The 14057-nt window shown below is 43.6% G+C and overlaps 1 protein-coding gene across 1 annotated transcript; it reads right to left on the bottom strand.

The window, feature by feature from the left end:
- Positions 1–5379: 5379 nt before the first annotated feature.
- Positions 5380–11614, bottom strand: LOC111870967 (facilitated trehalose transporter Tret1). The gene is made up of 4 exons (XM_023863655.2): positions 11286–11614; positions 8750–9290; positions 7250–7544; positions 5380–6480 (listed from the first exon to the last, which is right to left on the bottom strand). The coding sequence occupies exons 1-4, from the start codon at positions 11389–11391 to the stop codon at positions 5950–5952; spliced, it is 1473 nt and encodes a 490-aa protein (XP_023719423.1). The 5' UTR covers positions 11392–11614; the 3' UTR covers positions 5380–5949.
- Between the last annotated feature and the right edge of the window lie 2443 nt (positions 11615–14057).

Here is a 14057-nt window from a genome sequence, read left to right as displayed (position 1 = left end):
AAGGAAGGCCGTGGAACGAAGCGACTGTAGTCCAGTTGAGGTGATAATACCTGACATTTCCCTGTAAGCAGTGAAGAACTCCTCGAAAACCTTCAGTCAGAAAATCCGTTTTCCTTGCCAAGATTCAAATCGAGAATCTCGCATATACGAGTCTGAAGCGTTGCCGTTATGCTAGTACGCATGGGATATTTTCTTATCTGTTTGCATGATTCGTGAAATAGAATTCGTGTATATGTAATTTGTTTTAGTCACGTTTAAAAGGTATTAAACGCCGTTTATAGGGCTATTTTTATGAAGACGGAGATAATGGGCTAAGTTATGGTTACTTAATGAGTACGTGCAGAAACTTACGACGCCACAGCTGTCTGCCTTATTAATAGACTCACACGACGGCCCGTCAAGGTCTGACTTTACTCCTGTCCCCGGGGGCAGACTCTTCAACTGAGCTCTGTGGCAGGGATGGCGGCCATTTGTCTATCTTTCCGTCACGGAATTATAATGCAACTTCAGAAGGAGCTGAATTATCAAGCACAGTCTGACGATGTAAACAGGATGTGGAATTAGGTAGAATTTCCCTGGGAAGACTGAAGAAGACCAAGGAAAAGTCGATCGGGATTTTTGGTCGTACCACTAAAGACGAATTGAGAAGCGGAGATAAAGCTCGTTCGTTCTTAACTTTAGTATTAGTTGGAGGCTCTATACGGCCAGCCGATCCGTCTCGTCACGACGTCGAGCTCTCGACCAGATTGAGACGTACAGGGAGGCGCGCGCTTTCCTGCCATATTGCTACAGTGCAGAGGGCGGCAAAGCGAAAGCAAACCTTTGTTCTCTCATGACGAGACCGTAGGGAGCTTTCACAAGAACGGCAAAGCGATCGTCTACCGTTTCCGTCGTCCTGAGACGCGCCATGGGTGTCTGTTCGGCCTCGCACTGTGGTCACTTTGCTAAGGATAAGACTGAGCGTTCCCTCGGACTGTCGTTAGTCTCAAGAGTACTCTCTATAGCCACGATAGCGCAGTCGGTATAGCAACGAACTACATCCTGGACGGCCGAGTATTCGGGGTTCGGTTCTCAGCAGGGGCAAGAGATAATTCTCTACTTCGTCACGTCCAAACCTGCCAGACTTCTTATCAAATTGGTACTGCGGATATTTCGCCAAGGATAAAGCGGCCGGGGTCTCAAGCTATTCACTCACATGCATCTATTTCCGAGGATGGGAATGCTTGGCTTTATGTCTCCATACGTCTCTGTGGTGTGGTGCTTAATTAAGCACAAAAAGAAATTTACTTTGGAACGAGACATCCATCCCACGGGCTTTATTTCTGCAGATGTGGTTAGCACTGTGTGTTTCAATGTCTATGTTACCATCATCAGGTGGATATACGCATAAAATTATACAGGAGCTACGAAACTCTGAAGGAGCTCAAATTTTGGTTTTGCAGCAGGCATCATGCCTCGTTAGGTTCGTAATTCTGATCCGTTTTTAATGTATGTAATTGAACAATAACGGAATTGCATATTAAAGGGAACATCTATCAGTAAATTATATAAAATTCGAGAAGTAACTACCTTAATCTAGCCGAGCCCTTCTTGAGAAGCCACTAATTGTGCAGCCACTCAAGAACTTCCTAGCATTTTATGGAACCGGAAGGTTTATTACCGTGTTCACAAGGCCCTCCACGGGTCCCTGTCAAGAGCTAGATAAATTCAATCCATCCCATCCCATCATATCTCTCTAAGAGCAATTTTAATATTATCCACCCACTTACGCCTTGGTCTTTCCAGTGGTCTCTTTCCTTCTGGCTTTCCCGCCAATATCCTATTTGTGTTACATGCCCTTCCTATCTCATCCTCCTTGACTTGACCATTGCAATTATACTTGGAGAAGAGTACAAGTTATGAAGCTCCTCTTTATGCAGTTTTCTGCAACCTCCTATGACTTCATCTCTCTTCGGTCCAAATATTCTCAACACCCTGTTCTGAGACACCCTCAGTCCATGTTTCCCCCTTAATGTCACAGAACAAGTTTCCCACCGATACAGAACCATAAATTTGAGAAATAGGCTGTACAGAATACATTAGACATTTAATAGCAGAAAAACTGTGAAAGACACAAATATTTTGTTTGCGGACATTATCCATTTTGCTTCTTTTCTCTAAAGTACAGTGTACCGTCGTCACAGACTTTTAGATCTTCTGACTGTTCCATGTTTTATGAACGAGGAAGCTTAAGTAAGCGTTTCCTGTGAAATAATCCTCATTAGCGGGTTCAGTAACGGACCCGACACCTACCTCGCCCGTTGAATACATTAAGTGACGGTTAATATGCTGGTAAGTTCGTTGAATTTATGGAAGTCACTCTGTCAGGCCGTCACTCGTAAGCGTCGTGCTATAAAGATGTGCAGGAAAATCTTCAGAAATATGTCTCGTGTTCGTGTTGTCCTGTGCGTGTAGCGATCTCCCCCCCCCCCCCAGGTCCTGAGATCTCTACAAGGTTACTGTGAACAAGCTTACAAAACCAGATAAGAGAGTCCTTGGTCGGTCGGGTCACACAACAGTTATTTGTTTAACGACGCTTCTTATTCCTCAGACTGTATTGCGGTGAATGTAGGATGATTACTAAACAGTGAATTGGAAATGTTGTGCAAGGAAGTGGTCGTTGCCTAACGTTAGGTGTCCTGGCATATGCCTGAAGGAACTGAGGAAGCAATGAAGAAGGTCGGTCAGGTTGACGTTGAAGTGAATATATGCACAAAGACAGCGAGGTCAGAATATGCAGTGCAACAGGGTGCTGCAGTCTATTTCTAAGAAATTAAAACAGCATTATTTATTATAAAGTATATATTATTGTATAGGAGCTTGGATAACGTAGTCTGTATAGCGATTGATTACGGGCTGGACGACCCAGGGGTCGGGTGTTCGTGTCCCGGTAGGGCCAAGAATTTTCTATTCTCCATGTCGTTCCGACCGGCTCTCGGATTCACCCAAGGTCCTATCCAATTTGTGCTGGTGGTTTTTCCCGGTGGTAAAGCGACCAGGGCGTGAAGCTGACAACACACAAACTAGTGCCGAGTTCAAGAAAATATGGATCTATACATCCTACGCCTTTATGGCGTGGCAGTTAATTAGTTAAGCTCAGGAACAACTTTACCTTTATATATTATTATATATTATAAAATAATTATCAGTATATTTATTTTTCTCTAGCAGACCCACTAAATTTAAAAATTAATTATGAATTTCCTCTTTTTATACACGTTAAGGGAATCGTTATTTTGCGTTCACCGTAGTTACTTTTGCTCTTTTAATCATATTCAATGCGCTCCCACATTTCGCTGTGCTACTTGTCGGTTACTGGAGTAACACAAAATCATTTAATCTTAAGCGCACCGCACACTCAACTGCTTTCACTGAGTAACCAGTATTATCCAGGTTGCACCTCCTGCGCAGACTCCTGCAAAGCCTTCCTAGTTCCTACTAGTAGCGTATTCAAATAGTGAGTAGGTGAAGAATGCCGTCTTCTGGGATGTCGCACCGTGTAGATATTGTGTGAACAGACGTTTCGGAGGAACGTATCGGCTCCAACTACAGGGTAGAAAAATCCGCGAGCGAGGAACCAGCTTGAGCAGGTGGCTGCAGTCTGCAGTCCCCTCTCCTCTCTATTGATTTCCCATGTGGCCCACTCTCCCTCCCTCCCTGTTCCTATATAGCTGTATGTTTTCGGCTGGTGACTCAGTCTGCAGCCACTTGCTCAAGCTGGATCCTCGCTCGCGGATTTTTCTACCCTGAAGATGGAGGCTATACGTTCCTGGTTCACACAAGATCTACACGGCGCCACATCCCAGAAGACGGCATTCTTCATAGTCACCGCCGTGCAAACCTGAAATCTTACTTAATGAATAGGTGGTTTGGAGAACTGTGCGTATAATTTAAATGACAAATCAGTAGTACGTATTTTGTGAAAATATATTAAAATATATATTCGCTATGTTTACACCATATATAAAAATAAGACACGAAAGTTATGGGAAAAAATATATATTAATTATAATAACGTTTCAGAGGTAAGATCAAGAATTTTGAGAGATTTGTGCAAATTATTATGTATATACAGGTCATTAAGAATAACTTGTTTGATCTTAAACTCAGGTACGATTCAGCATGCGGAAGGCGCTCTTACAGATTATTGTATCAGTTACAATAAAAATCTTGTAGCTTTCATCTTGCCGCCTAATTTGTACTATTTGGAGGTAAACTGTACCGGTGTAAGGAGCTCACTGAGTTTCATGTCAGTATTCAGACAGAAGTGACGTACTCACGTCTGAAAATTCCATTTGCTTATGAAAATGGATTATTTGTGTGATAATGCCACGACCATGAATTAATTGTCGGTGTATTGATCTATTTGTATCAATACATCTTCTCTTGACTGTTGGAGGGTTCTATATGGAGTTCAGGGCGAAAATGAGATAATTTATTTTACGAATCTCCGTTTTGTGTTCCATTACCGCCTCTGTGGTCTAGTGGTCAGAGTTCCTGGCTATATATCCAGATGTCCCGGGTTCAATTCCCGGCGCTGCCAGATTTTCTGAGAAGTAGTGGGTCTTGAACGATGTCCACTCAGCTTCATGAGGATAATTGAGGAGCTATTTCAAGGAACTAGGGGCTCTGGTCTAAAAAACCGAGATTAACATCCGTGGGTATCCATTGCGCTGACCACGCGACACTCTCTATCTTCAAAAGTTGGCACTAACTTCGCTGACAATCGGCGGTCGCCAGGTAATGTCTGATTTCAGAATGGGGCTTGCTCCAAGTCAGACTTTAAAACAGCAGGGGATTCCCCTACTTCAAACCCAGTTTCCCGAACATTCACACTGCAGTACTCAGGCGACGATATTATGAGTATAGGAAGTGGCGAGTGGCGTTCAGGATTTCTCGTGTCTGCAAATGTATGTGCTCAAAAATAAGTTTAAATGTAACCACTCACAATAGAAACACGGCCGCAGCTGCTTCAACTCGTTTCACCTGTCTTACTGCTTTAGGATTTATTGAGATATTTTTAGGTCTTAGGTCATCACAGAAGTGGATCGTTACACCGTGCAGTCTGGTAGAATTTCGCTGACTCTTAGGAGTAACAAACTGTAAGATCTAAGAATAATCCAAGCAAGAAAGCAGCATCATAGAAGCAGGAAGAAGATCGGCGATGCGCGGAAAACCTGCTTCAGATATTTGGCTCGAACGCAGACAGTTTTTTGCGTTCTTCTTACTTTTTGATTGCTTACCTTATTCTACGATCTCGAAGATGGAGGCAGTATGTTCCATCGAAGCTTCGGTGAACTTCTCCCAGCAGACTAGGTTGCGTAAGCATAATGAAAAATATTGATTTTCGCGCAGTTTATTTTTCTCACACATTAGAATTTGAATTCGCGATTTTAGGACTTCGACTTTTTTTACGATGAAAGTAATTTAATTCTGTAATACTTCTCTGTATGTATACGTCTTTTATGTGTTTTTATGAAATTTAAGAGATTGATTTGTAGGCTATTTGGAACAGTTGGCCATGGAACATAGATCTTGTGTCCCTACTGCAATTCTTCAGAGAAAGAAAGTGCGCTCACCGAGTCACGGTGACAACCTTTGCTGAAATATGTGTTTTATCATGTGACGTCCATCTTCCTGTGTAATGTGCTGTGTTCATCTTGAGTCGAATCAAGACGTTGTTAAGGATACGTAAAAATAATCTCCAGATAACTGTGACACGTAATATCTGCCAAGGATAGCCACTAGAAGCTTATAGGAACTGAATCCGTAGGAACTCTATGAATCAATATTCTTCAAAAGCATCCACATCAGATATTCGTCTGAAACTGATGCTAGTTTTTAAAACAAAATTACCAGTCATGTATGTCTTCTCGAAGCGTCCCTGATACACAGGACATTTGTACATCCTCAGATTGGTTTTGTGTTGGATTCATCCACCACATCCTCCAGTTCCCTTTCAGACTTCCTCTGCCTACTCAGTTCTCGCTGAATTTCCTGCAGATCTTTGCCCTTCGTTTCCGGTACGAGAACAGCCGTGAAGATAGTTCCGGCAATGCACATCACTGCAAACAGCCAGAACGTGACAGGTGACCCAAGGAGGTCCAGCAAGTTTTGGAATGCCTTGGTGACGGCGAAAGCTAGGATCCAAGAAGATGCTGCAGTCACAGCTGAAGCTATGCCCTTCACGTTGTTTGGAAACAGCTCGCCAAGCATGATCCAAGGAATTGGCCCGAACCCCATGGAAAACACGATTATGAACACGGCGACACTAGCAAGCGGAAGCCAGCTGATGGAACTGACGTCATGCCCATGTTCCTGCAGGTGGAAACACAGGCCGAGGACGGTGAGGCAGATGGCCATGACGGATGAGGAGATAAGCAGGAGGACTCTTCGGCCTGCTCTGTCAACTAGAAGTGTGGACGAGTAAGTGGCTAGGACCTGCAACATTATGCATACTTTGTCACGTCCGTGGCACTGGATGATGTCTTGTTACGTTTGACCAAAAAATTTCTTAGTTCTATGATATTCTTCATTAATGACGGTTACGGGCTGGACGGCCATTGTTGTTCCCACTAGAGATAAGATTTCTCTCTTGTTCACGGGGCCCAGAAGGAGCCGGGATAGCGACTGGCTACGGGCTGGACGACCGAGGGGTCGGAGTTCGAGTCCCGGTGGGGGGCAAGAATTTTCTCTTCTGCAAGTCGTCCAGATTGGCTATGGGGTCCACCCAACCTCCAACCTCCAATGGTTGCCGGGGGCTCTTTCCCAGGGGGTAAAGCTAACCACTCACCTCCAGCTAGTGCCGAGGTCAAGAAAATTTGGATCTATACATCCACCCCCCATACGCCGTCATGGCGTTGTGCTTAATTAGTTAAGCACAAGGACAACTTCACCCTTTTTATCTTTTACCACAGGGTTCAGAAGTGCTCTGGGGCTCACACAATCCCCTATCGAATAGGTTCCGGGGGTAAGGCTGGAGAGGCGTGAAGCTGGCCACTTACAAGAATGATAGAGTTATATCTCAACTCCCCTACACGTCTTCATGACGCGATGCTTAATTAATTAAGCACAGGGACAACTTTACTTTTACATTGCAATTATACGTTGTAGGAAAGCGAGGCTGTTGAAATATCGCATGGACTGCGCAGGCTTAGGATTTTGTGATGAGGTTCAGGACCTGTCGGGGTTCTGTAAGAACTGTATGTACCTGAACAACGCCGATCACTATGGAGGCAGACGTGGCAGAGAGAGAGCTGCCTGATGTCTCGAAGATCTTCCCCGAGTAGAAGATAACGGCGTTGACGCCGCTCATCTGCTGGAATGTCATTGTGCCCAGCGCGACGATGAGAGCCATAACTGTGCCCCGGGAGGACATCAGATCACCCAGAGTGCCTTTGTTCTGCTTCGCTTCCTTGAGCGTGTCCGTCATCTTGGTCAGTTCGTCATCCACGTCATAATCCTGGCCCCGGAACCACTGCAAGGCCTTCCTAGCCGCGTCCTTCCTGCAAAATATACATATATCTGTATATCATAAAGCTGCATCTGTTATGTGGTGGGAACGAGGTTGCGTTATTGTTACGTCGGAGAATGAGTAAATAGGTCACACATGGATATAAAACGCAAAACATGTGATATTTGAATCTGGGGGAAAAAAAAAAGTATTTCTCGACGTATCCTCCACCAGCACTGATACACTTGTCCCATCGCTTTACCAGTGCATCCAAACCCGCAGCAAAGAAGTCTTTTGACTGTGGTCTCAGCCACTTCCGCACCTCCGTTTCAACATCTTCGTTATCAGTGATAATTTTTATATGTTTCCCGACCTAGTTTTGAACCGCTTTCCGCGACAAACACTTCCCACCGTAAAGAGGAATAATTTCTTTATGAATGTCCTTTGCATGGAAACATTTTCCCCACGAAGAACACACAAGAAAACGCTGTTCTGTAATATATTCATCAAGAACCGTCGGAAATTTTGAGTACTGAAACCAGCCTCTAAACATGCGCATGCGCGTCTGCTACCTAGACTGTCATGAAGCTGGATTGTGCTGTTACATATTGATATACATATAAAAACCTATGACGTTCATTACAGGCTGTTTTACTTCAATTTGTGACGTATTTACTGACCTTCATAATAGATGATGACGTTGACTATTGCGTCATTATAAAGTTACTATATTCTGAGTACTGAGGATGCTTCCGATATATACCGGTGGGAAATTCAGACATACTTATACAGGCAGGTTTCTTCCGCAACGTCACCGACACAAGGTACTCTGTTTCGTAGACCAGATGGAGTTCAGGATGTTAGTTTAACGGTCGCACGGAACACGTATTATGCAGTACGCTTTATTCTTAAGCCAGGTAATTAAGTGAATCATTGCATTACTTACTGACCGCCCAACTCTGATCACTCCATCAAGTCATTCGGTGCTAAATACAACTTCAGTTAGTATAGTGTCATCAAATTAACGAATAACGAACCATAATGATTTCTGTTTTCTGGGACGTGGTGCCGACTCTGGGGTTCACCCAACTTTTTATCCAATGGGGACTGGAGGTAAAGTGCCGGGCCGTGAAGCTGACCACTATTCTCCATATATTGCCGAGGTCAAAGATGGTGGATCTATACCTCTTTTCCCCATACGCCTTAATGGCATGGTGCACAGGGACTGCTTTACCTTTACCTGCAGCGCGGTCTCACCTGTTCTTTGAGAGAAGGAAGACAGGCGACTCCGGCATCCAGGTGAAGGTGATGAAGAAGACCACGGGCAGGGCGCAAGATATGAAGCTGAGGGCTCGGTGGTCCCCAACCATACCCGCCAAGTAGCTGAACAGGATGCCGAGCGTCATCTGCAACTGGAACAGCGTTCCCAGCGCCCCACGGATGGAACTCTCAGCAAGTTCTGCTATGTACATCGGAACCGTCACACTCACCGCACCGACTGCAATGCCTGCTATGAACCGGCCGACGAACAACTCCGTGACGGAGTTGCCGAAGCCTATTATGAGCCAAGAAGCTGACAATGGCACTGCCAGGACGGACAGGGTGAATTTGCGGCCCATCCTGTCGGCTACCAACCCGGCCGGCAGGGCGCCCATGAAAGCCCCGAGGTTCAGAAGGGATCCAATCCAGGATCCTTCCTCATCTGTGACGTAAGGAAGGCTTCCGTGTTTCTGTAGAAGCGGTAGGGCCGGGGATGTCCAAGACATGAAGGAGCCAGCTACCAGGGCGGCCTGTGTGCCTGCAACAAGTGACAGGGGACTGATGTACTGCTGTCCGGAGAGCGGCTCGGTGCACTGACCTTGTGGCCCGGGCATATTCGTGACGTGAGAGCTCAGTAGTCATGACAGGTAGACGCATCTGCATTTCGTGTAAGGCACTCTGGCCTTTTTCCTATTAGAATTAATTTGAATTATGGATCGTATGGACAGTCGGTTGGACTCTTTGGACGGGTGATGAACCCCTATCTACACAGGACAAAACAAACAGAAGAAATATGGACAGGCATCTGTAACTCGAGTGGGATTCGAACCCACCATGCAAGTGTTTGAGCTGACGAAGACATTTCATGCCTTAAACCTGGAGGTCATACAGGAAATTTAATCGCAAAATAACACGTGCGAGGGTGTGAAATAAATTTAACTGTCCGAGTGGTGGACTTTTGTGAACATGGTAATGAACATTCGCGGGAATTCTTTTAAGTTGGTTATTTGACGACGCTGTCACTATCGATACTCTATGGGTCCGATGTCTGGATGAACGCGAAATAGTTGGGTGAATGAGAATTGGTATGGGTAACAGAGACACTCGCAGAGATACCTATCCTACTGCCACCTTGTCCACAACAGTCTCACATGAACCGACCTGGGACCAAACCCAAATATTGGCCGTGGGAACTCGGCGCCTAACCGCCTGAGCTGTAGCATGTTCTAGGAATCTATTGACCAGCTAAGCAACGGGAAAATTCTCAAGGAATTTTACCTAGGTAGTTTGTCAATTGCATGTTCTAACTAATTTCTGTTTGATCTTATTATTTACATTATGTAAAATAATTCATTTAGCCCCAAGATCAGGGAAGGAAGTGGATTTTCTGAGCCAGCCACGCGTTGCAGATCTGTAAAAAATGGTATTGAAGAAAAAAATGACGAACAATCCCCAAGCAAATATCTTTTAAACGAATGGACTGCAATCACAAGGAAAGCACTTGGATGTTAAATAATTTTAATTAATTTTAATTAGGAAATATTGCGTTCACACGAGATACGTAACTTTGACATGCAGTGCAACTATTTTAGCAAGATAGGAGACACATGCTGGCCATATACGGCCGAGACATGTAGTGAGGAAGAAAGGTGACCAGATAATAAGCTGCATTTTAGACGGAATTATATGTGTACAAATAAATCTACTCACAAATCCAAACCCTGTCTATAGTCACGCATACTATGCGACAGTGTTATCAACATAATTCCCACACTTTTCCATATTTGTCAAACATATTTTCGTTCTATACGACTTATGTTATACGAACAAGAAGCCATCTAGATAAGTAAATATCTTATGTGGAACAGACGGGGAGCGATGTGACGAAGTGAACGTCTTAAGCTAAGGTAAACATTGTGTTTACCGACTGATGGATATGGTCACACACAGTGAAATAGTTTCAGTGTAAATGTTGGTTAAAGAAGACGAACACTGGGTGAAGATTACATGTCATTGGCGATAGGCCAATTGAGTATTGAGGCAGAATTTAGGCTGCCTTGACAGACATGCAAATTACATGATTGTCCCGAACGTGTGTTGCCGTCTGTGTATGTGTAAAAGTGCTCCCTTCTTCCCTGTCTCCAAAAATGCAAAGCAGTATTTCATCCAATGTTTTATAATTAGGAAATTAACGGGGAATGTAGCACGCACGATGACAAGAATTCATATATGATTTGGTGGGAAAGCTAGAAGGAAAGAGACCACTAGGAAGAGCTAGATGTAGGTCGTTGAATAGAATATTGAAATAGATCTTAGAGAGATAGGTATGGACTGGATTGATCTGGCTCAGGATAGGGACCAGTTGAAGGTTCGTATGATTAAAACTATGAATTTTCGGGTTCCATAAAACGTTGAGAAATTCTGAGTAGCTGAGCGACTGGCGGCTTCTCAAGAAGGACTCGGCTCCGTGGAGTTTGGTAGTTACTTCATGTTTAAACGTTAATTTAAAAGAAATCAGACAGATTTGACTCACCCAGAATGGCAGCGAGATACTGTGGGAACTTCTTAGTTCGCTCAGTGCTGCTGCTTATAGTTAGTTCTGCGCGGCTGTTCTCCGTTGCCAAGACGCGGCCCGCCATGTCAGTCAGCAGTCACAAGCAAAAGAAATGAGCGCCGACCGTTTACGCTGATGGAGTTCCGGAGTGTGAGGGCAGCTTCCAGAAGAAACGTCGTTAAGTTAGCGCACCGTTTTTTCTCTTCTCCTGCATTTGTGGCTGAGAGTTTCTGCCAGTGATTATTAGTTTTGCTAGAACAACAGCTGAAATATATGTAACTTATAATAGATAAATTTATTATCATACTTGACCTTTCATATCAGCTGATATCTCGTACATGTCTTTAATAAGAAAATACTGAGGCATTGTGCCAAACACATCGTCTAGAAAGACTTCACTACTTAACTAACGGACGTGACACTAATCTTTGACATTTATAGGACTAGCTCTGGTCAAATCATGTGTTTCGTTGTGATGTACAGTCAAGGTCATAATCTCTAATTTGTGTATCGGCAGTTATCGCTGGGCTGAAAAGTCGCGAAATGATTGTAAGGGCAACAAACTTCGAATTGTTTTCGACTCCTTCGAAAGAACACTGTGTCTATCTGCAGTTCCTTCATCTTGACACGGGCTATTATGAATAGGTTTTCCTCAGTTTCGCCAGATGAATACTGGGAATCTATTCACCAATTCAAACCCCGTCTATAATTACGTGTGCTCATCATCATCAGTAATCTGTCAAGACGACAGGTCCACAGTCTCTTTCAAAACAATTCCTCCACTTAATGCGATCTAGAGCTTTCTCCTTCAAATGACAGTATCCTCTTCTGTCCCCAAGGTCATCCAGCATCTTCTTACGTCTTCTTCCTCGTCTTCTTGTCACTTCTATCCGCCCATCTATCTTTCCTTCGATAGCTTCTTTTAGAAGGCAGTTTCTGCGTAAAACATGACCAATCCAATTAGCCTTCCGTTTTCTTATTTCATGTAGGATATTCCTCTGCTCACTGACTCTAATTAACACTTCTTCATTTCTCACATAATCGGTCCAACTGATCTTCTCCATTCTTCTCCAACACCACATTTCGAAACTTTCCAGATGTTTCTGATCTACTGCCCTAAGTGTCCATGTTTCAGCCCCATACAGAGCTATGCTCCAAATGTAGCATTTCACTAGTTTCTTCCTCAAATTTAAGTCCAATTTGCTGGTAAAAAGATTCTTCTTCTTGCTAAATGCAGCTTTTGCCATGGCAATCCTGGATTTAATTTCACAAGTACACCTTCCATCATCTGTTAACAAGCTACCCAAATATTTAAAACATTTCACATTCTCCACTTGTTTTTGGTCTATCTTTATTGTGACTGGGGTTGGTTGTCTCGAAATTTTCATTACTTTTGTTTTCTCCACATTCATTTCCATGCCATAGCACCTTCCAATTTCAATTAGTCTATCAATCATGCCCTGTAGCACAGTTTCTTCCTTAGCCATTAACACAAGGTCATCTGCATATTTCACAGTTTGAATAATTTGCCCTCCTACTTTGAAGTCACCGAGCCCATCCAGAGCTTCCTTGGTAAGGCATTCGCTGTACAAGTTGAACAGAATTGGTGATAAACAGCATCCTTGTCGAACTCCTCTTCCAATCTGCACACTTCCTGTCTCCCCCCTGTCCAGTCGTACTCTAACTTTCTGATCCATGTACAATTTGCTAATCAATCTTCTTTCATGCCAATCGATACCTGTTTCTTTCAGGATCTGCATTAATTTGGTCCAGTTTACCCGGTCAAATGCCTTCTGCCAGTCTATGAAGCAAACACACAGTTCTTCATCTATCTCCAAAGTTCGTTCCGCTATAATTCTCATCATCCCAATTGCATCCCTGGTTCCTTTTCCTCTTCTAAATCCAAACTGATCTTCTCCAAGTACATCCTCTATTTTCCTTTCAATTCTTCTTTTAAGTATCTTTGCTATTATCTTTGCTGTATGTGCAATAAGACTTATTGTGCGATGGTCGCTGCATTTTGTAGCTTTTGTCTTTTTCTTTAAGGCAATCATTGTAACTTCTGTAAAGTCCTTGGGCCACTCTCCACTTTCATATATGGTGTTCATTAGTTTTGTCAGTGTTTTCAAACCACCTTCTCCCAGTAACTTGAGCACATCTCCAGGTACATCATCATCTCCTGTAGCCTTTCCCTTCCTCATTTCCTTGATAGCTTTTTCCACCTCACTTTGTAAAATATATGGTCCTTTCTCGTCTGTATCTACTTCTTCTTCCGGTTCAACTTCTAAGGTTTCTGGCCGATTAGGTCGATCATATAGTTCTGAAATATAATTTTCCCAAATTTTCAGCACTTGCCTCTGATCTACTATTCTATTCCCCTGGGAGTCTTCGATGCCAACATTTTGAATCCCATGATTCTCTTTCCATCCTAGTTCTTTTGTCTTCATGTACATCAAATCATAACGGCCTGTTCTTTGAAATTCCATAATCTCATTACATATCTTCTCAAGATATTCCTTTTTGGCCCTGTCCGTGGCTCTTTTCAATTCATTCCTCAGTCTCCTGTATTTCCTCCTGCCTTCTTCATTGTTGACATTCTTCCATTTCCTTCGCTCCTCCATTTTACTCATCATCTCCTGTGTAACCCATGGTTTTCTTGCTATCTTCTCAACTTTACCTACCAAATCACTGATAGTATCTAACATGCATCCATACCTCAAGCGGTTAGTCAATGCCTTCCCACCGCGGCGG

The sequence above is a fragment of the Cryptotermes secundus genome, unplaced genomic scaffold, assembly GCF_002891405.2.
Source record: "Cryptotermes secundus unplaced genomic scaffold, Csec_1.0 scaffold1044, whole genome shotgun sequence".
Lineage (NCBI taxonomy): Eukaryota > Metazoa > Arthropoda > Insecta > Blattodea > Kalotermitidae > Cryptotermes > Cryptotermes secundus.
The sequence above is the reverse complement of the archived record's forward strand: the minus strand, read 5'-3'. Positions and strand labels throughout refer to the sequence as shown.

Bases quoted from the DNA above. Each gene is read 5' to 3' on its own strand.
- LOC111870967 (XM_023863655.2), bottom strand. From the start codon at position 11,391: ATGGCGGGCCGCGTCTTGGCAACGGAGAACAGCCGCGCAGAACTAACT. The intron at 7,545-8,749 runs GTGAGACCGCGC...TATATTTTGCAG, and splicing joins TTCCTTCTCTCAAAGAACAG to GAAGGACGCGGCTAGGAAGG. The intron at 6,481-7,249 runs GTACATACAGTT...ATAATGTTGCAG, and splicing joins TAGTGATCGGCGTTGTTCAG to GTCCTAGCCACTTACTCGTC.